Source organism: Achroia grisella, unplaced genomic scaffold, assembly GCF_030625045.1.
Source record: "Achroia grisella isolate CSIRO2021 unplaced genomic scaffold, CSIRO_AGI_Agris_v1 utg487, whole genome shotgun sequence".
Classification (NCBI taxonomy): Eukaryota; Metazoa; Arthropoda; class Insecta; order Lepidoptera; family Pyralidae; genus Achroia; species Achroia grisella.
In genome coordinates, this window is record NW_026712891.1 from 3,403,075 (window position 1) to 3,426,084 (window position 23,010).

General features: G+C 30.5%; 1 protein-coding gene across 2 annotated transcripts in view; it reads right to left on the reverse strand.

The window, feature by feature from the left end:
- The window catches only part of LOC131845868 (uncharacterized), an 88,768-nt gene that overhangs the window by 8,178 nt on the left and 57,580 nt on the right, over nt 1-23,010 (reverse strand). The window contains exons 1-2 of one of the 2 annotated variants that reach the window (XM_059195011.1): nt 8,282-8,842; nt 5,983-6,133 (exon numbers count right to left, since the gene is read on the reverse strand). In XM_059195011.1, the coding sequence (XP_059050994.1) occupies nt 5,983-6,133; nt 8,282-8,842 (712 nt within the window). Of the gene's footprint in view, nt 1-5,982; nt 6,134-8,281; nt 8,843-23,010 lie in introns of those variants that run through there. The other variant, XM_059195012.1, reaches the window with a different exon arrangement.

Genomic DNA, 23,010 nt, shown 5'->3' on the forward strand with positions numbered 1-23,010 from the left:
AATGACAATATTTATGGCTAGCTGATACGCGCAACTTTAACTGCGTCATATTTTCCCCCATTTTTTGCAACATTTTTCATTGAAGCTCGGCTTCTATTAGTCCAAGCGTTATTTAGTCTATAAACGTCCTTGATAAACCTTTTGATAAAGTTTGTGAGGTCAATCAATCGAGATTGACCTCACAAACTTTACCCCTTCTTAATATTAGTATAGATTATACTATTGATTACTTCTTGTAATCAGTAGTATAATCTATATATAATCTATATATCTAAGGTACAAGAGTAATCTTTTAGAATATGTTATTATAAAAGATTAAATAATATTTGTTATTTTTATATTTCTATTATATATATTAGGTACCTATATCATCTACCTAATATATTATCTGTAACTGTGCATGGTCATAGTAAAATATCATCCTGTCTCATACAATATTGTTTGTATTAACAAAAAATAATAAATAATGAACTTATTTTACCGGTAATTTTGGGTTACCGATATTTCGAAATTATTGCAAACGCCATTATTACGGGTAAATTCAAACTTCCATACCGGTAATAGGCATAAGGTAAGTAATTGTAAATAATGCCACCGTCAAATTAAAAAAGTTATAGTTTAACATTATTAGCTGTTATTAACTAAATACAGTGAAAAGCAAGAATACGTAAACTAATATGTAAATTACTTATATTTGTGAAAATGTATGGCACAGTGCTTTGCCACAATGACATTATCACAAATCCAAATTATTTTGCATGTTACTATGATATTACTATAAATATAAATTGTTCTTGTCATAAGGCGCATAAGTGCTCATGACTCTACCTACTAGGTGCTATATTATTGTAGCGTAGCTATTCAATCTAACAAATTAGGAATGTGCGTGTTTAGATTGAGTCTTTTTACTTCAGTTTTTAATGGTTCCGGTTTATAGAAGCGGTTTGTGTGAAAACTTAAATAAAAAAATCATTAGAAATGTGAAATGTATCCAGTTATCCACACATAATATAAATAGATATGCATATCCCATATAGGTATATTGTAATAATTTTAGTGATACATTGGGATTACGTAGAAGACATTGTGTGAATTAAGTTATTATTATTATCAATATATATTGGCTATAGCTTATAACAACTTTATATACTTTCGTGGCGTTTTACTCTCGAATAACCTATTGAACACTGTTCAAAATTACATAGTTCACGAGTAAATTAAGCCCTAGTGCTGATTAGCTGTATATTTGTGCCAAATTACATTAAAAAAGTTTGTTTTCTAACACTAATTCCGATGTTTTTAACCCACTTCAAAAAAGGAGTAGGTTCTATATCCGAAACGTATGTACTTTTATCAATTTTTCCTTTGTTCTTTTCTTGTTTTCATTCCTCAATGTCGCCAGCTGCATGTATAAGATTCTGTTGTACAATTCCTTAGTAATGTTATTGAACGTGTGTTATTTAGTTAAAATTCTCTGACAGATATCCTGCTCGTACACTAATTAATGTTAATTGGTCGTTACATAATTTAAGTGCCTCGTTCAAATGCACCTATGTATCCTGCATACATGACAAGCAATTTAATAAACCGATATCGCCGCAAGACCCAATTAAATGGATTTCGCGTTATTAGTCATGCAATTTACAGATAAACGACTTCATGCAAGTATATATGTACCTATGTCTAGTTACTATGATACCACTTAAATGTTCTACAGTTATATTAGCTATATAATACGGTATGCCGATTAATCGCCTACTGCAGTTAGTATTGACATTTGCTTACTACGGTTATTATATTATATACTACACATTTTTAAGTTCTCAAAAAATAAGAGTTGCACTATATCAAATTGGACTCAGTTTGAAATGACACAAATGCTAATGTACGAAGATATCGCGTAAAATACATAAAAATATTTATTTATACTATTTTAATCGAATTCAAAACCTCGATTTTTGTAGTTGAAACAAGTAGATATAGGTACCCTGTCTTCCTACGTATGTATATATGTAAGACATATTCGAAAAAAAATCCGTACTTATTAATTTCGTAACAAATTATACATAATCTCCATTTGTTGAATCATATGAAAATATGAATTGAGATCAGATATTTATAGCAAGCTAAAAATAGTCATGAGAAAGTTTTGTGAGGTCATCAACCGTATATGTAGTACAAAAATGCACATAAGGTGCATAGTTGGCGTGAGTATACAAAGACACAATAGTGTGAGCAGGCCGGCCAACTTTCATTTTTTTACGAATTCTTTGCAAATAAAAAATACAACTTCAATCGACTAAAAGAGACATGAGGGCAATATTGCATCCGGTCACAATCAGATTTTCAGATCATATTGTCCGCGAAACCAAAATGCTCCACAAATGTATTACCACATACGATTCTGTATCGAGCTATAAAATATGATAATAAAAATCCCTTTGCGTGTAACATGTGAAAGTGGCTGAATATTTATGAAGATATCAAAAGTTTCGAGAAAGGATAATGTATGCATTAACAGATTTGCGCGCGTATTATTGTAATCGCTTTAAAGTATTTTATGACCTCCACAGGATTTCGTTTACAACATCAATTACTGAATATTAAGTGCTTGTAATTTACTTTATACACTTTCAATATGCAAATTTGGCCTAATTATGAATTATTTCTTATTATATTTGAAGACCTATCATTATTACATATTTAAGAATTAAATAACTAGGTGATCGTTACTGGTTAAACAAGATAATGGATGCATACAACTGTATTGAATGAGTTAATATGAGAAAAAAATAAATTTACATATCTATGTACTGTACCTACACTAAGTTTTTGTCAATGTTTCGGTTATACATAACTCGTTTACATACGATCTACAATCAAAACATTACCTACTACATTAACTGTTATATAATGATTAAATTAAATTTTTCTTACCTATTTTCTTAAAATTTCCTCTATTATAAATCACTATAAATCTATTTACATTATTGTGCAATTAATATCATTGACATAAAAAACCAGTTTTGAAGGTTCATAATGCCTGTTCTTTCTTTTTATGTTGGCTTTTAGCTGAATGACCCCATCACGAATTGCGGTTGTTAGTATATTAGTATTAGTCAGTATATAGATTATTTATGTTGTTTATATATAAATTTTTCTCTACATAATATTGTTATATTATTCATCATATCATCATTTAGCCTTTCTTTAATTATTTGGTGTCGTCGCAATATCACAGCCACATCTTCACTGATTCCTATTGACCGTCGTATAAGAGCTTACTCTCTAAATATTGTTATCGAAAATTTTGTTAAATTATTTTACAAAAAATATTATAAAAGTTTAATAAACAATTGATGAATGTGTACAAGTCTACAATAAAATATGACTTATTCTATAGGCTGATAAGAAACGATACAAATAAAATGAGTCTTGGGGATATATTATCAAGACGTTGCGTGTCTTGGTGTTGAGAGCCGATGAAATATACAAGCAGATGGTTACGTTTAAAGTTTCGATTTGTAATGTATTGCTTGTCAGCATTCATGTGTTCCACTTCACTTTTTATAGGTGTTACGTACAAGATTCACCTTTGACACCGCGCGTGCCATCGTCGGCTGCAGTGTTGCCAACAATGTTTGAGCAAGCCCAGTGAATGGAACTTTTAAAACTACCAAAGTAGCACTAATATTTGAGACTACGAGTATAATAATGAAAGCACAATAACAATCACTTAACCATAAAACACTAAAACATTTTTTCTTACAATAAAAAAGAGAACAAAAAGTATTAAAAAGTTAATAATATTTCTATATATATTTTAATGGCTAAATACATTATGTAAGTCACTTACGTAGTCACTAATATTTTCCAAAGAATAATTTATCCTGTTTTTTTTAATTCACAATATTTGTTGGATTGTCAATCCCATTAAAACGTACGAAACTTATTTCGCCCACCAAAACAAGGGTTAAATTTACGAATTTTAGTGGAACAACCACTAAAGTTGCAACACTAGTCGATTGGTCTTCCAACATAAACATCATCATATCATATCCCAACTACCATCTGTAACTACCTACCTCATCATCAGAGCATAAATAATATATTTTATACTATAATAATAAGAACTTTCGAAACGATCTGCTCAGACAGATCGTGTGAGTGAACTTTGACATAAGTAGCTCTCTGATGTTAACTTACACTTATGGATATGTATAATTGAAATATTAATTGGTTAGTTATTATGTATGATGCAACAGACCTATATAGACAGTAATTCCTTATCATTATCGTACTTATGTTACATATGATATCGTGTGCTAGAAAAAAGAAATAGTCTTTTTAAATCAGGCTGTCAATATAATATTTAATAACTAAGAGAAAATAATACAAAGTAAATGAAAATAAAACTAGACATTCATGATTTTCTATATTCAGGTAAAACTATAATAATAATTTTTTTTTCGAACCATTCTAATACGGCTTACCTCAGATAGTTTTTACGGCTCCACAAAATGGGATCGAGTACAGAGGATACTACAAACCCATGTATGAATTTATAAGACTATTAAAGACCAACACGTGCTTAGGTACAACTTAACCTTAGAAAACCCTAACCTACCTAAAAACTTGGCACTAGAACTATTTGACAATGAAGAAACAACAACAGAGAAAATGTGAAAACTTTGCTTCAAATGTAAGTAATCTAGTAGAGGTGTTAGAATTTATAAAATCAGTGTATAGTATTGTGTAATTTAAACAACATGCCATGTAATATATCAAAAATAAACGATTACAATCACTTTAAGAAAGGTAAAAAGAACTCGAATGACAATAGGTCGGAATTAGGAAAAGTGGTGAAAGGTATCAATAGAAAGGTAGAGAAGCTGTAAAAAATAACCCTCAATACTGATTGCTATGATAAGCATTACATAAACAAACACTTTTCACGGGTTTAAATATGACACGTTAGATATAAAGATTAGTCTTTTAACTAATAACAGCATTTCGGATATGCAATTGTACGTAAGTATAGTACTACTACTTATCATGTCAGATATACAGATATAATCTACTTAAGTATACATTACCAATGTCATTTCAATATCCACTTTTGTTATTATTAAGCTTGCATGAGAAATACTTGGGCAACCTAATGGAAGATAAGGTCACCAGACATATAAATTAGGTATTAAATTGAATGTTTAGTTCTAATAAAAACTTAGTATTTCGTTTTAAATTACACAATGGGTATGATGTGATTTATGTTCGATAGAGATCAAGTATTTTTATTTCGTCAGTTTAGAATCTTAATGCTTTGAATGCAATATAGTGAGAACAAAATTATCCCAAACTTATTCCCACGCATAAGTTTGCTATACCGAATACATGCAAAAATAATAAGAACAATTATTTACTAAATCAACCAACTTTAATTACAAAATTAACACAATTGGCTAATGTTATAATTTATTTTCATCTATATTCTATTAACTATAATAATTAATATGAAATTGTTCAGATAAAATATTTCGGATTTAAAATAAATAAGTATTTTATTTTTACCTATTAATTCTGTCTCTGTATAATTATTTTGCAAAGATAACAAAACAATTAATTAAAAGACCTAATGTCTTAATAGGTTATTAGATATTAGTACCGCTGGCACCTACCAATATTGTCATCGCACATGTTCTCGTTATCACGGCTAGTGCAATATAATATGCCTTATTTATATACACCATATTTTTTTTTGTGTCACGCCCGATTACTTGTATTCTTCACCAAAAGTGAAAAATGAAAATTAACAATTAAGTACTAGTCAAATATTACGGTTGGTTCCAATTAATTGCACGTTCAAAGTTTTCAAAATAAATATTTACATATTTCAGAGTATTTATTTAAAATACCAAACACTAATTATAATGTTGGAGACGATTTGTATCATTAACGAGCATATAGCCAAATAATACTTACCAGGCATAAGAAAGTAGACGAAGACAGCTAAAGCGACGCACACGACGATGAGGGCGACTGGCCATCTCAGCACACGGAAGGCGCGGTTCATTTTGCTTGCTCCCGTACCACTATCCACAGGTACTCTGTAGAGACTGTCGGGATGAGATCCCTGAAACAATAGACAATGCTTATTACAACCTATGAATCTCTGATATCATCTGAAAACGATAAATATATTCTTTAAACAAGATATAACTATAAGAAAAGTATACATAAAATACGAGTAGGTATGTTAATTAAAATACATAACAGTTATCAATGTAGGGACTGTCTTGTAGGGACTGGTCTGCTCTAATCACTATGACTGATTTCCTCTTATTAATTGTTTAACCAGTTGGTTATGTATTCAATATTTTTTTCTTTTTAAGTATTTAATTGAATTAGTGCTAATCGGTGGTTTGTATTCACACACTTAAACTTAAATTGTAAGTAAGAATAAATTATTTAAAAGAGCAACACACAAGTTTCTTGCTTGTTCTTCTTGTGATGAAACAGCATTCCGAATGAGCGGTAGATTAAAAAAAAAAAAATGTTATGACTATTCAAAAGTGCTTCAATGTAAGTTTATTTGAATAAATGATTTTCTATTCTATTCTATTCTATTCTAATGAAAATTGTCTCAGTTTATGAGAATATATATTCTTAGGATACTGCAGGAAAATAGTTAAAAATATACAGGCCGGCCTCAGCTATTATACTCATATAAATAAGAGGTCAGTGAGGTACGCTATATCTATCGTCGATTTGCTAAATAACAGATGCATAGGGAGGCGAAAAATATGTTAATTTTTATAATTAAAAAAAAATTTAAAGGTAGGATGTAAACAGACCAGTTTATTAATTTCTTACATTCTTTTAGTTCTTACCAGTATTATAGACGAGATCGTACTGTAAAAGAAAGCTATGAGCAGCCGGACCAGCCAGTTTGTTTCAATGAAATTCAATCTAATTAAAAGAAATGCAGAATATTTAATTTACAAGTACCTATTATACATTAATTATGAACATCGTAATATTACAATTACAAACAAGAAGTGGTTGAACGATTAGTCAGTATTTAACTACATCGTTAATAGCAACTAAATCGCAATATTACATAACGTAGCAATATTTTGTGTGTAACCGAATTCAGTCGTAAACCTTAATTTCACATTGTACTAAACCACTTCTCGGTATTCAATAAGTAGTCCCTATATCAATATATTATATTGTTAATTATGGTTTTATTTTGTTTATAGTATCTCTTACTGTAAGTAACAAGAATTTTAAAAATAAATCTGGATTAAATTTGTATTCTACCTAGTTACCTTGATTACTATAGCGTGAACCTATAATTATTTCTGACGAATACTCTTTCTTATGAAATCTAAAAGATATTTTATTAGAGTGGTCACCGCACTATTTTGCAACTTATTTAAATTACAATGTTTAAAGTAGACAGAGATTGTATCCAAACTCAATTTATATTACATCTATGTCTTTCGATATCAGGGTAATTATTTTCAAATTCAACATGAATGTAAATTCTGTCATGTCTTGTATTTAATTAACCCGAGGTGTGGACTATTTCAACAACGCGGAACATAACTGTAACTTAAATGTAACATGTATGGTTAATCAATCTATATGTCCTAGTTTCGCACTGGTCACATATTACTATCATAATTTCATTTATAAAGTACCCTGCAACCCAACCCTACAACATGCACCATTATTTACATGTATGTTTCTACATTTAGAACTAAACAACGTTTGGACCCATTATAATTGTAACTAAGGAATAATAGACTAAAGTTATGTGACACAATTTGTTTCGTGAGATATATCTCACAAAATAAATTGCGCCCATGTGCTGTTTGCATATACCTATTTATTTAATTGCTATTGAGTTAATACCTTTATGCAAGTTAATTGAATTGATACCTACAATAATAAGAAAGCACTTTATTTGAAATTAGTTATATAAAATGTTTAAATTTACCTATTAAATATTCACATAAAACGAAGACTACAAATCAACATAAATGTTAAATATTTATGATGTATGCATTTGATAAAAAATCTAATCCATTTTAGTGTTAATTGAGTTATTAATTTAATATAATTTTAATTGTATCAGTACCTATATATATACAGAATATTCATCGACTTTATTTTGATAAACACAGCCACAACAGTTTTTTATTAACTTTACAGTTTTTGTTTAAGTTATTTTAAATAATATAGAATAAGGTAATCAACTTACACTGTATCTTACCTTTGCAGCAAATTTCTTTACTTCTTTCGGCTTAGAGAAATATTTATCAAGTTTATTTTCATAGTTTGTAATGATTTCATTGGTTTCTTGGCTTGGTACTGAACGAACTCTGTATGTGCCGTATTGTTCACCATGTTCTGATATCGTCGGCAAATTGCCGTTAGGAGAACTGCAACTACTACTTGATCTTGAATATGCATAATTAATAGATCCATCCGCTGGATTTTTAGGTTTTTTTGTAAAAGCATACCGCCTGGGGCGTTCTTCTTTGGCTGGTTTCAGGTCATACGTTTCGAATTTTTCGGATACATAATTTTCTTCAACATCTGTAGTGGGAACGTAACGGAGTAGCTTCGGTTCTTTAATCCTCTTCTCATATTTAATTGAATCAGTCTCGTTATCTAATGGTTTGGCGTTTAGAGAAATATGGAGATCATTAGCATTCCTGTTGGGCTTACGCCTGGTTTTACGTTCAACAGTTCTTGAATGTACGTGATCATCTACGATCTCCGATTCAGAGACCGGTCTGTCACCATACAGCACATAATTTCCGTTGACCATTTTGTACAAATATGTACTAATATCGAAATAACGATTCAGCTACATTTGAACGTTTTCGTACGGGGCGAACGCGTCGCCACTGTGTTTAATCTATTCACTATCGTTTCATTTGAAATTATTAGTTTGGTAAGCAAAATTGCTTATGACAGTATATTTGCTGGCAGTGTTGTTGGTGTCTGATCTTGCTAGCAATGATCGCGACACTGCTTGAATGAACACTACAGTTACAAATGCAGTTTGTTTGTTTGTTGTTTTTAGTATTTGTGATTGTGAAAGAGAATTCGAGCAAATTCCTTAGCTGTAAAATGTATGGTTATTAAACAGAATGCTTACACATGTAGCGGACGGTCAATGTGTATTTACAGAGTTTCCTATTACTTTGTAAATAAACTAGATCGACATTGTAGAAAGGTTTTAAATAGTCAGTATTTCTACAAAGTATCAATAGATATCTATTTTTTATAGCATGGGAATAGAGGCGATGAAAGTCTTTGTTTCGTTTGGCGAGCGACTACCTTTAGTGGATCGAAATCGTCTGGATATGGGTGCAAAAATTTGAAAAGATGACAGCACATCTGTTGGATATAAAAACCTAGTTCGTTAGGTACCTACATAGATGTCTACATCTTATATTACTATCTACCTATTAAGAAACGGTATTAAAATAAGATCCTTATTCATACAATTATATGGATCTACGTTTTTCCGCTATAGATGTCGACTAATTTTAGTTTGCATTTTTTAGATAGAGCTTAAATGTCGATTTCGATTGTATTATTATATTAATAAGTTTGTGAATAAATAAGTAATGTCTACAAGTACCCGTTTTTATATTCGTTACGATTTTTTATAATCTGGGTTAACTGACATCATATCACGCTTATTATTCGTTCTACACACACAATGATCCTAATGCGAGAACAAATTTAGAAAAATGAATACAATATCATAAATAATAACTACATCACACGGTTTAACATTTATTGGATAGTTAGTAATAATTGTGAAACGTCCATCAGTTTGCGTTGAACGGCTAGAGTCTGAAACAAGCAATGAGAACATATCTACGCTATGTTGTAAACGCAACAGATAACATTCGGAGCGTTATGTCGGCCATTATTGTTTAGGTATATTTCCCGCGCTTTTTGCCTCGTTTACGCGGGAACGTTCCCAGTAAAGCGCGTGCGCGACAATGGCAGCAGTCAGCGGGACAAACGAGAGTGAATTGCGTTGGTTGTGCAACGATTCCACCGTTTTATGCAACTGATGTGCTGTTAATGTACCTACGAATCTTTAGACATTTATATTGTTTTTAATATTATAGAGAAGTTTCCAATTAATTTTCACCTACAGTTACGTTGTAATGAGGAGCGTTAGTGATCGTGGTTGTGGGAAATGGACCGAACGAAACTAATTTATACTAATTGACAAGAAATAAACTCCTTTTATAAATATTTAGTGTTTGTTTCATTTCAATCGGTTTACAAACATATTATAACCTATTCTTATTTCGAATACCACAAGTATCTACAAGATCGCAGAACTATTATACAATGCAGCTATTTAGATCAATGCTGTATTATATGATGCTACAATATAACGTGAAATAACTATATTGATCAAACAAGTCCATGAACTATGGGCTTTGAGTTTTCGTAATACATTACAACAATGCTTTTCTGTTTATTAACTCTATCATAAAGTTCGGCTAATCTGTTATTTTATCAATGGATCTATGACCCAAATCGAAGCTAATAATACGTTCATCTTGCACTTTCAATTTACTTTAAAGTTCACCTGCTTCTTTGTTTCGGCTGGTAAAGTCACAGCTGAATGGTGAGTTACTATACTATAATATTGTGATTTGGAAACTAGGTCTATTGGCTGGAAGTACCTACAACATACCTACCTACTTATTAATATAGAAATTATTTTCTATATTAATAATGATGATATATTATTTAGGTATAACAGACTCTCTTTTAATATAGCAAATTTCAAACATTATAAAAGGCAAAGCTAATAAAATATACATATTTATATTTATAAACTATCGAGTTCCCTTTCGTGCTCGTACGCCATGGTATTCAAAATAATAAAGGTTTATACTTTTTTTTTGTAATTTAAACATTATAAATAATATAAAAATATAATTTTGTTTAATAACCAATATAAAATGGACCATATTGGAAACGGAAGTTAAAGGTTGCTGGATTCTATACCCGCATGCAATTTGAGGATATTGTATAATAGTAATTAACAGCAAGATTAATTTTCCAGTTTATGAATAGGCAAAGTACGCAATCAAAGTAATGATTTCATATCAATTAATGGCTGTTTCTTTGTGCACAAGCACATATTTATTATCTTTTTAGCCTTGTTATAAATAAAATCAATAATCAACTCATTGATTGGTTCATTAACCCACATAATACATTAAAGTTTATTTAACTCTTTTGTAAATACTACCTTTATTAACCTAAGAACTAAATGACAATTTACAATCAAGATGTTTTCTTAGTCTTTCTGTATCTTGATATCAACGAATACCTATATTTAGGCTACCGCTTCTAATATCCATAAAATAGCAGTTTAATTATCTGAATCTATATATTTGAAAAATAGTGCATAGTTTTGACATACCCTAATCTAGACGTTTAACATCTGAGACACGTATTGAATGTTTGTTTTTAAACTACCTTAACCTAAATCGATTAATATCTTTTTAACACCTATTGTAGACAATATTAAAGCAGTTAGATGCAGTAAAATCGTGCGTACGTATATTAATCAGTGAGAACAATTGAGAATGTCATGCTAATATTATGTAAATGGGTTATTCTGCATTTATGTGAATGAAAAAAAATATATTTCTAAGGAAGTTTTATGTGCACATAATTCATTACGGTTTTGTGTACACGAATTAAATTATACGTGCGAAGCAGGGCCGTGTCGCTTATATTATATATGCCAGTCGTAGAATGTATGTTATATTTAACGGACTAATGGATAGAGCTATAGGCGTCAAGCAGTCCATAATACGTAGCGGTATCCATACAGTAACATCGTCACATGTGAGCGAGCACCACGGCCGCATCCAAGGCATAATCGAACAATAATTATGACTGTTTTAAATGTGTCATATTATGCTCTTTTGTTCTGCTTTACTTTATATCTAATGACATTGTTGATCACGATGGTATGGTGAATAAAGACATCGCTATACATAACGTGGGGTTACATCTTAGTTGATTAGTATGCCTGTTTATATTTGTGTTATAAAAAGTATTTAAGTACGTCTGTCGTTTGTCTAGGATCCATAGAAATTAATTCCGGTCATCTACACCCCTGTGGTAGAGACCTCGGGGCGAGCCTCTCTCTACCCCGGCTTCTTCACCGGGGGCAACAACCTCCGGGTCACTAAATTTAAGGAGGGTTGTTGTTAGTAACGGCTGGTCTCGCTCTTATTACCCATATTATACAAGCTATGCATAGTTTGGACGTAGAGTTGTCAAGGGTTATTTATTATTATTGATCAATACTTAATCAGTAGTAGAATATTACAAAATATCGTCAGCATTTTAAATTTCGTTGAGTGACCACAAAACAAAGCCTTGTAAAGTGTAGTTACGTGTAATCATTAGCGCAATGCTTCGTGGGAAAATGTTAATAATGCAAGTAATTATAAAAAATAGGCCAAAATATCAGACATACAGATTAGATACAAATTTTAAAGATAAGGATTTTTCGGTGCTTATTATTACTATAACCCTCCTTTCATAAAAACGTCAAACGTCCATAAGTATAGGTGTCTAAACTAATAGATAGTGTTTGGTTTTCTTTCCAGTTATTTTATTCAAATAAAGGGACACCATACTTTAAAGTTGTAATATATATTATAGGTGATAGTGTTTAGTTGTGTTCTTCATTTTGAATAATATGCGCATTATATTAATTTGATAAAAAATAATCTATAACAAAACTATATTTACATTACATTAAATCAATTACTACATCTATCGATATAATTTAGATAGATAGATAGATGGAGTACCTACTCACATAATGAGAGGTTGTCGTAAGCGCTATTTGCGTATCCACTGATTGTTATTCAGCGACTTATTGGAGCATTGAACTGCGACATATTAGATGTTACCAATCAGAATGCTTAGTAATTAGTTCGTAATTTTAATGGTTGAAGAGAAATCTAATTACGGCCGCTGACCCCAGAAACTGTTATGTCGTTAAGTACCTACTTAATCGCATTTATATACTGTTGTGTAATAAGTGTAACATGCATACGCTGTAAATATTTTAGAGAAAAATACATAAATAATACGGATACATTATCTTTAAATTTATTCATATTAAAAAAAACCTAATTGTGTCCAATATAAAACTATATACATGGTTTAACTTACCTGATGATGAGTCGTAGTAAATGATAATGAAGTAGAAATGAGAATGCAGAAGTTAGTTCATGCATTAAAATTCCTGATGTATGCGTCCGGCCAATTAGCAAATTAAAAAGAGGGTGTTTTTACATTTTATTATTATTTAAATATAATTACTAAAATTCCTACTTATTTATAATAGAGATGTGAACATAATAATAATGCAGATCACTTATTAACTGAGTAATATAAGCTAGGTATCTGCATGAATGCATATTATTCAAAAAGAAAAATAGTAAGTATCTACTAAATATATACATATCTGTATATTAACAACATTTTGTTGTATTTATAAGTACATACTTCATTTTCATCATTTGTTTAGTTAAAATAATGTCAAATATAAAATGTTTATAAACTTGGTGGTTACTTTTCTGTCTCTTTAGTATTGACGTCCGCCCGCCTACGACCGCCCGCCGAATTTCAGTAAGCGACTTTTCACAATAAATCTCCATTTAGGTAACCACCACATGTAGTTATAACTGTAATATAATGTAGATACGCATTAGAAATGTAAACAGCTATACATAGTGATGATAATTGTAATCAAAACAAACAAACCGCAATTGAACCCAACAACAATTCACAATGATAGAACAACAAAAACACTAAATCACAACTCGCGTACCGATGCACTTACAGTTAGTGCAAGTAAAGCGTGGCGTTAGAGAATGAGCTGACAGTGCAAGGCTATGCGTGCGACTGATCTCCAGACGGTGTTTACCACTTGCACCACCACGCATTGTCGTGAAACCGTGGTAAACTTGCCACTATGGTTTGCGCAATCTATTATAATCAGGATGATAGACAACTCGCATTACCCACTGAACTAGAATTGAGGTAAACAAGACAATTGTTATGAGGTAATGGCGATGAAATTCGGATATCCATGTGAAGTGAACCAATATGAATATGCAAGTTATTTTTGTAATTTCAAGACAATTATGATAGTAACAGCATTTTCTTAAATAAACTTACATAGTGATTATTCAAATAGGCATACCCTATATCAATATAAGGAGACAATTTTGTCTCCTTTGTAGACATATCTACTCGTACCCACATACCTTATATATATAAATGATATTTCGCCTAGGCCGTCAGAGTTTAAATGTTTAAAATTATAATTTACCTAAATAATACAGAAATGATGACCTATATAGTGTAGGTACTTATTATATGATTAAGATGCCGCAAGCTACACAGAGTTTGTGTTATGGGTGCTAGAAATACCTACTTAATATAGGTACAAGCATACTCATGAATACAAATGTTGCATCGTGCGAGGGATCGAACCCGCAACTACCGGAAGTAAATCGGTGTGCTAAACGACCAAGACATTATTTAACAATCATTAAGTATTTCATATTTATCATTTATTCATCTTTTACTAGCTACTCGCCCCGGTTTCACACCTGTACCTGTATTATACAATATATATAAACCTTCCTCTAGAATCACTCTATCTATTAAAAAAAGCGCTACAAAATCTGTTGAGTAGTTTTAAAGATCTAAGCATACATAGGGACAGACAGCGACAGCGATTTTATTTTATACTATGTAATAATGATAATGATTTTCAAGTTGCAATATTTCGCAACCGTTGAATTGATGAATTACTATATATTATGAATGTTATTTGTTAGTCAAGGACATGTTCTATCTGTTTGTTAAATCTCTTACTTCAGGTACACATCTATTAATTATAATAGGTACTATGATTATTTTTTATAGTATTTATAGCATACTTGAAAATAAATATTTTTACATTCTCATGTATAATTTATTACTACACTAGAAACCTGCCCCGGATCGCAATGAAGTTAAGAAAACCTTAACGTTAAATTATCCATCGAAATCTTCATACAAAATAACTCTGTTGATGGATAAAAACCGCATGAAAATATTTGAAATACTTTTTGTGATTATTGCGAACATACAGACACTACAGCGCACATTGTTTTATAATATGTACACAATTTTTATATTATATTTTTTTAATAGCTACAATTATGTATTCTTAAAAGTTAAAGGTAACCTAATAATATTCACGAATTACTATTAGGTATTATACATACATTCCAAAAAGGGATAAATAACTACTAACCAAGAACCGTATGTACATTGGTAAACCTCTTAATTTTAAAGTTAATGAAAAAACATGTTGAGATTACTGTATACATGAAGCTTAAATAGACCTATTTATAGTTGTATACATTTGTGGTATGTAAGAACCCATCAATTTAAAATTAAATGCCCGCTTGTGCCGCCGCAACAGGTTTTAAGCAAACTGTTTGACAACCTTTTTGACAGCTTTAGTTGATTAGAGGTCTCTACTTTTACATTTCACTTATTAATTAATTAAAACATAATAAATAAATATGTATGAGATCAATCAATAACATGTCATATCTTTTTATTTTGTAACAAAAAATTTTTCATTTAATTATCTATATCTTTGCCTGTAGCACAGATAAAATACATTACATACCTGTAGAATGGTTAGTATTTTTTGTGAAGGCTTTATGACTGTAATCTCCACATAACACCACGATCTACCAGAGAAATATATATAAATATATTAAGGTAACTTATTTTTTTAAAGATTCTAAGAATTATATATGATCTCTATTATACCAGTTCACATGCAGGAGTTAATTAATTATGATTAATTAAGTACTATTAATTTTAACGATGTTATATTATTATATTAGAAATGCCTAACAAAAAAAAATAATTACAAGGTTAACAATAAATGCTACGAACGGAAACAAAAAACGAATAAAAGTATTTTTATATTATTTTCCTATGTATTCAGAAGTTTTGTAGAAAAATATGTTATTGTCATTTCGACTCGACTGTTCTCTTACTATTGATTTATACAGTTGACTTATAGTAAGTTCTACTTTCAAAGTCACATTGTATCTTATTATAATATTAAGAATTGATTGTAGAGTAGGAACAATAATATGTAATCGTCAGCAAAACGTATAAAACCTACTAGATATATGTATTGTTCTCCTACTCCACTTTTTACAAACTCGTTCTACCACGGAGACACTATTCAGAAACAGTCTACCTTTTTCTTACATTTTAATTACAATTAATTTCCAAATAATGTTGTACACCAAGGTTTGTTATTCGCTTTGCTAGTTGCTATCACATTGAAGCCGTACATATGACCACGATATGAGGGGCAAATCGGAACATTAGTGGGAAGTGCACAAAAGCGCTTCTTAGAATGCTCGAGTGTAGGTAAATCGTTAGAGATAATTATAGGCCGAATTTACATCAGTGTTCCCGCCGACCAATTTTACAGCCACCATCACTGGCCCGATACTGCTTCTGATTTTAGGGTCGTGTTAAACGCCTTTAGAATCATTGTAACAATAACCGCAAAGCTCAGCATCGTTATTGTTATACTCATAATAACGCAATTGGCTGCTCGTTTGTTTACGCGTACAGAAAATTAAAGATTATACTTTACACTGGCGTATTAATTAATACTGTTATTTCTCGCTCATATAATAAAATAGTATCGTAAATATAAATGTATTATACAGGATGTATAACAATTACGAATATACGATAGTATTTATGAAACAACAACTAGTAAAATAATAAATATCAAATTGAATGTCGTAATAAAATAATGGATACTTTTTACCTATATTTGTTTATTTTTTATACATAAATATCATGAATAATGCAAGTAAAATTGCACTTGATTTACAGAAATACAGCTAGACAGGGCACCTCCTTTCGATAATTACATTAATATTAATAATTATTAATTTATTAGAAACGGTTTTATATTTTATATAAAATAACCAGAGTACAATAAAAAATACTTTAAAGTATTTCAATGCATTGTGTAATAATTCCATAAATTATGTTTATAAGACCTATAATACAAATTATACATATTGTATTACTGGTTAATAAGTTAGTTCATAAGAAACTGTATTTTGCAGAATGATGACACAAAACGGGTTTTTGTAAGTAACAGGAAATTTAATAGTAAAGGAAATTAGTTAACGAACAGTAGAAAGGATAATGACTAACACTAAAACAAACTACGTATAAAAGATGCATCGTTCACAATGGTAGGTGCCGCAATGTTATGGTTATTAACGTTCTACGAGGCTATTGAATATAACTAACTAATTAATAATAACTACCCAAATTCCTTCCGTGGTATATGTAATTATAAATGCATTAAGCCCAATCATGTAACTATGGGATACACATCTTTAGTCTCTGTGATCTTTTTCAATTTAACAATTAAGTTTGACCAGACGGCCTCTGTTGTCTAGCGGCTTACCACACTGCTGTACCGATCGTTGCCGTTTCGATTTCTTACATGGTACAAATATTTGCGTTTATAAGTATGATTGTTTGTATCGGTCTGGGTGTTGTCACCAAGGACGTCTGGTGAATTATTATTGTTAAATTGAAAAATTTACTGATCTTAGAAACTAACGAAAGATGCCTGGGTTTAATGCGTATATAATTACGTAGATTACGGAAGGAATATAGGTATTATTAATACTATTTGTCTATAGTCTTACTGAATGTTAAATAGTCAGTTAAAATCTATTACGTATTTATAAATGTGACAAAAATAATAAATGTGTCTATGTATTTATAGTAGTTGTCTAGTACCCATAACACAAACTCTGCTTAGCTCGGGACTAGATGGCGTTACGTGATATATCCCGGGGTATTATTATTATTATTAATAAAAGTATTTCATTACCTTTTTCGTAGTTATTTCTTATGTAACCAAATAGACGGCTCAACTGGTGGTGTACCGTCGAATACCTGCATGAACGTACCACGATTACTGCGCAGGTGTAGTCGTTCCAAACGGTAAGGTGTCATGGCGGACGAATGAGTTCTCCGGAATGACATACTTTATAATATCAATGCTATACTAAAACGTAGCTTACCACGCGTCTTGATAGCTGAAATAGCTGAGACGAAATTGCCCACGCAGACGACTTCATACTTCAAAATATAATATACCTTGTTTAAAGCAGTTATTATTAATAACTCAGTCATAAATAACGAGTAAAAATGCATACACATATAACCTTCACTTATAGAAACAAGAAAAAAAGTATATAAATCTACACAATGAAATATAACCTACGCGCTGCCTCGACGCATCCCTCCGCTGGTATGAAAAGACATCGACGGGAGCTGACTACCTGTCGTAGCCTTCGCTTTTGTAGCGCCTACTCCCACCTCACCGCAATCTACTTTGTTTAGACAATATACACACACGCACATGTCACGACTATTATACCAGACGGGATAGTCAGAAACATTGTCAACTGTCTATGTTGTGGTGAAAGAAATACTTAACATCCTTAAATTTTTATGTTTGCTTATTTTTCTAATTTTCTCTTATATGTAGCTTGTTAGGAAAAATACAACCGAATAAAGCTGAACAAAACCATGTACATATGGCTCATTAGGAATAACAAAGACAGAACAAATTTTTATTTATTTAAAAAAAATTGTGTCAAGTTAGCATGTGTGAATTAATCAATATGTTAAAATATTGTTAGTCATTTTTTGATATAGGTCAGATCTTTCTATAAAGATAGGGAGAGAAGAGATTGCTTAGATAAACAGACATTTCGATATGTGCCCGAGTCTCTTATTTGACTTTGTAATGCTAAAAACTACTTTACTCTAGTGATAATGAAATCTACATACCTAAAACGCATAACGCACTACTTACTATACTTAGTTTTATTCTCACTATCATACGAAAACATTTGAACTCCGTCCACCTTTAACACCTTATCATTTGCTAAGGAGACATCTATGAGTTACGTCAAACGTTGAGGGGGCAAGGGGGTCGACAAATGTGACGTTATGTGGGAAGAGGGGTTCTAAATTTTATGACGTGATATTTCAAAATATGAAATACCAATAAATAAAATCCTAAAATAAACAACTTCTCTCTTCTTCCTTTTCTCAAAAACATAAATCATCTTAAACACATTTTTTGGCAAAAGATCACAAAACCACTGTTTTAAAAAAAAAAATCTAATGGTATTGCTGTTATTTATTATAAATTCAATCAAAACACAATAAAAACAAACACCGATACGGACTCGGTAATATTGATTGACCTTAACATTTCATCCAACTTAGATAACTCAAAAATGAAACGTTTTATTAAAAAGAAAGTATTTTACTTCGTATTATTTTGGATCACAAATACGTTATAAACTCTATATAAACTGGAGAACTAAGAATCAACATATTATCTAAACTGAAATTAGACATCTATATCCAAAATTAAACTATTATTTTTTTTATTATCTACTATCTATTTGTGCACTAGCCTTCTAATTCACTTCCGGTCTGACTAGTAACGTTGTATAATTTATTATAAGAAATAATTTAAACATAATTGATTTTCATACACATTTCGCATATATATCGTAGATATTGTATTAGGTATCTCCAAATCTTTTGAAACTAAAAAACAGCTCTTAAAACGCGCCAATAATGTAATTTTTATAGAATAAAGATTTTTCTAAATAGGTTTAATATTTTTTATTTATCCATTACAAACAAATATTGAAATCTTTCTACTTTATGTATTACTTTAGGTACATCATTTCATTCATTTCAACATGGCACAATTCTACTGAACTACCCTGTATAAATTCTTCATTACTAAATGAAAATAATCACCTGTTTGAATTCATTCACAGCAAACATTTCTAATAGTTTTAACTGCACAGCAGTTTCAAAACTATACGTAGTTTTTTTACTGTCTTACATAAATGTATGCTAGTTTTGTATAAAGTCTATGTTTATTATAGTAATAGTTAACAATAACAATTTATTGGAGCTAATAACAATTTCATACTTCTGTTAAGTAATAGGTTTCATTCATCTGTTTGGTATATCTGTTATACCGATAAAAATAATCTTGCACCTACGGTAGATAATTCTATACGGTATAATTCGCATATTGCTGTTGTACCTGGGTGAAAAGCGAAGTTAAAATTAAAAAGTACCTAATTTAATCATTATAATAATACATATGTATCTTAAGTAATAGTTTCAGAGACTAAATTACGTGGGGAAACCGGCGCTAAAAAGATAGGGATACAGACTGGAGTTCTAAAATACAATTCTCAATCAAGTAGATAGTGTTGCTAAGGGAAGTAATTAAATTATATATCACGCATACGTTGAGACATAGCAACTAGACAACAACAAAAAGGGAATCGGCGGCCAACGGCCAACGGCATAGATTATTTAAACAAACCTATCCATTTATTGACCCGGGCATAGAATAAATATTTTACAATTTATCTATGACCCCAAAGATAATATGGTTATGATTTATGCCAAATATCGTGTACATACTTTGTCGTATGTTCACTAATTTTGCGTATTATGCGTACTGACTGACACAAATTATTTTACACAGTTAAGTAGGATGTAAAGCTACTCACTAATAGTGCGGCGATGTCCGCGTGTTATACAATATTCGCGTACAAATAAGTCTCTATAGGTAATAGGATTTATTAACTACACATTATAAACTAGTAATTTGACTTTGTAGTCATTATAGGTAATAGTAATTTAGTAATTAGCAACCCACACACAATCTAAGTATTTTTTTATTAGATTGTTTACATTACGTATAACATATATCACTTTCGAATAATCATAGTTTTCCGTCTTTTAATCTGCCGCTCATTCGGAAAGCTGTCTCATTACAAGAAGAATGTTCTAGAAATTTTCCTGTTGCTCTTTTAAATAATCGTTGGAACTTTACGTTTTAGGTCGATACGTGTAAATACAATAGCACTAATTTATTATATAAATCAAATATTAAATACATAACACATATCATACGTATAAACCTTTGGAAATAAATTCTAGAAATGATTGTGAAAACCATAACAAAATCTGTGGCTTGGTTGAGAAATAATAATAATAATAAATCTGGACAAGTTACACAGGACCATTTAGTCCCAAGCTAAGCAGAGCTTGTGTTTACAACAGACTGAAAGAAATACGTAAATACTTTTTATGTAAATACATATATAATATCCATAGAAATTCATATGAAATAAATTTTATATCGTGTCTAGTGGTAATTTACCCTTGTTTAACTGTCGAAAAGATTTATCATATCGTTAGGTAGGTACACAGGTTTTATTTCTCTGTTGGATACCTACTTTTACATTTTCAAACGTTACATACCTCAAAGATATATTGTTTTCACTGCATAATATAATATCATATTCCTCTTTTAATTAAACACATAAATCTTAGAACATAAGATCTAGTGGAAGGACCTGGTGACCCGCGATACAGTTTCTTCGGATACCTAGTACAGGCACCAGTTCTCCACAAATCTGTACTATAATGTAGCATTAAATTTTACATGCTCCAATGGCAGAGCCATTTCACTAAATATTACGTCTATGTTTTTGTGGAGAAAATAAATATATTATTATTATTATTATAGAAGACACCCAGATCAATACAAACAATCATACTCAAGAATACAAATGTATGCACGAGGAATCCAACCCGCGACCATCGAAAACAAGGCAGATTACTTAAACCGGTAAACCACCGAGGTTATCGCAGTATAGAAATAATCTTTAATCAAATAAACTATTAACATATTTTTGATTCTACCACTCTTTCGGATCATCACAAGAAGAACGAGCAATAACAAGTTCATTGTTATTGCTCGTTCTGAGTAAGTAAATAAACAGAATTACAGACAAAATCAACTTTATTTTATGCTATTTGTGGATTAAAGTATAAATAATGAGATACATAGATACAAATTAACACGTAACTAACAAGCTATACAATTTTATATCAGCAATAAACGTAAGTACGTCGAGGTCTCGTTAGTTAGGAGGAACCACTCAAAGGCCCGAGGTTAAAACCCACCAATTAAGTGATCGGCCGACATTATACATAAATCCTTCTATTTCATAATACAACATAATTTTACGTATGTTAATAATACAAAATTATAAAAGTTAAATTGCTTCTTGTTTATATCTTATTAATGGAAAATAGACTTAGAAATAACTGATGGTTTGCTAGACTAAGCACCATTAAATTAAATTAATTTCCGTTGAAAGTTAGTACTAAGAAATATAATGTAAATAGTCTATATTAAATATCTAAGACAATTTGTAAATATATTATGTAGATAGAGTAGTAGAGTATAATAAATTTATGTGATATAAATAAGTAACCTGCAAAATTTTAAAACGACAGTTAAATCTATAGTAATGTTATACAGAGGAAAGATTTAATTTTACATGGGTTTGTTTATTTCTACTTGATAAAATGACCGATGGAAATACTTGACATATTTTAAAATTTCTTTATCCTAGATATTTACATTATCTATGACTAACGTAGGCTGTATTCTATGCAGGCATGACCGTGGGATAAAACAAGCAGTAATAAAATGTGTTACAGCCAAATGTCTAAATTAAAAGACTATACTTATAACTTTCATTGACGTGTTTATTTCATAAAAACAAGATATGTCAAACGTTTTAGTTGGAGGTTGTCATTAGTAGTATAATACCTCACGAGAGGTATAAATTCATTATCAGCTAACTTAGTTATTATGAAGATGACACGTTAATATCCTCATAATTAGACATACAATAATTTAAGTTCCTGTGT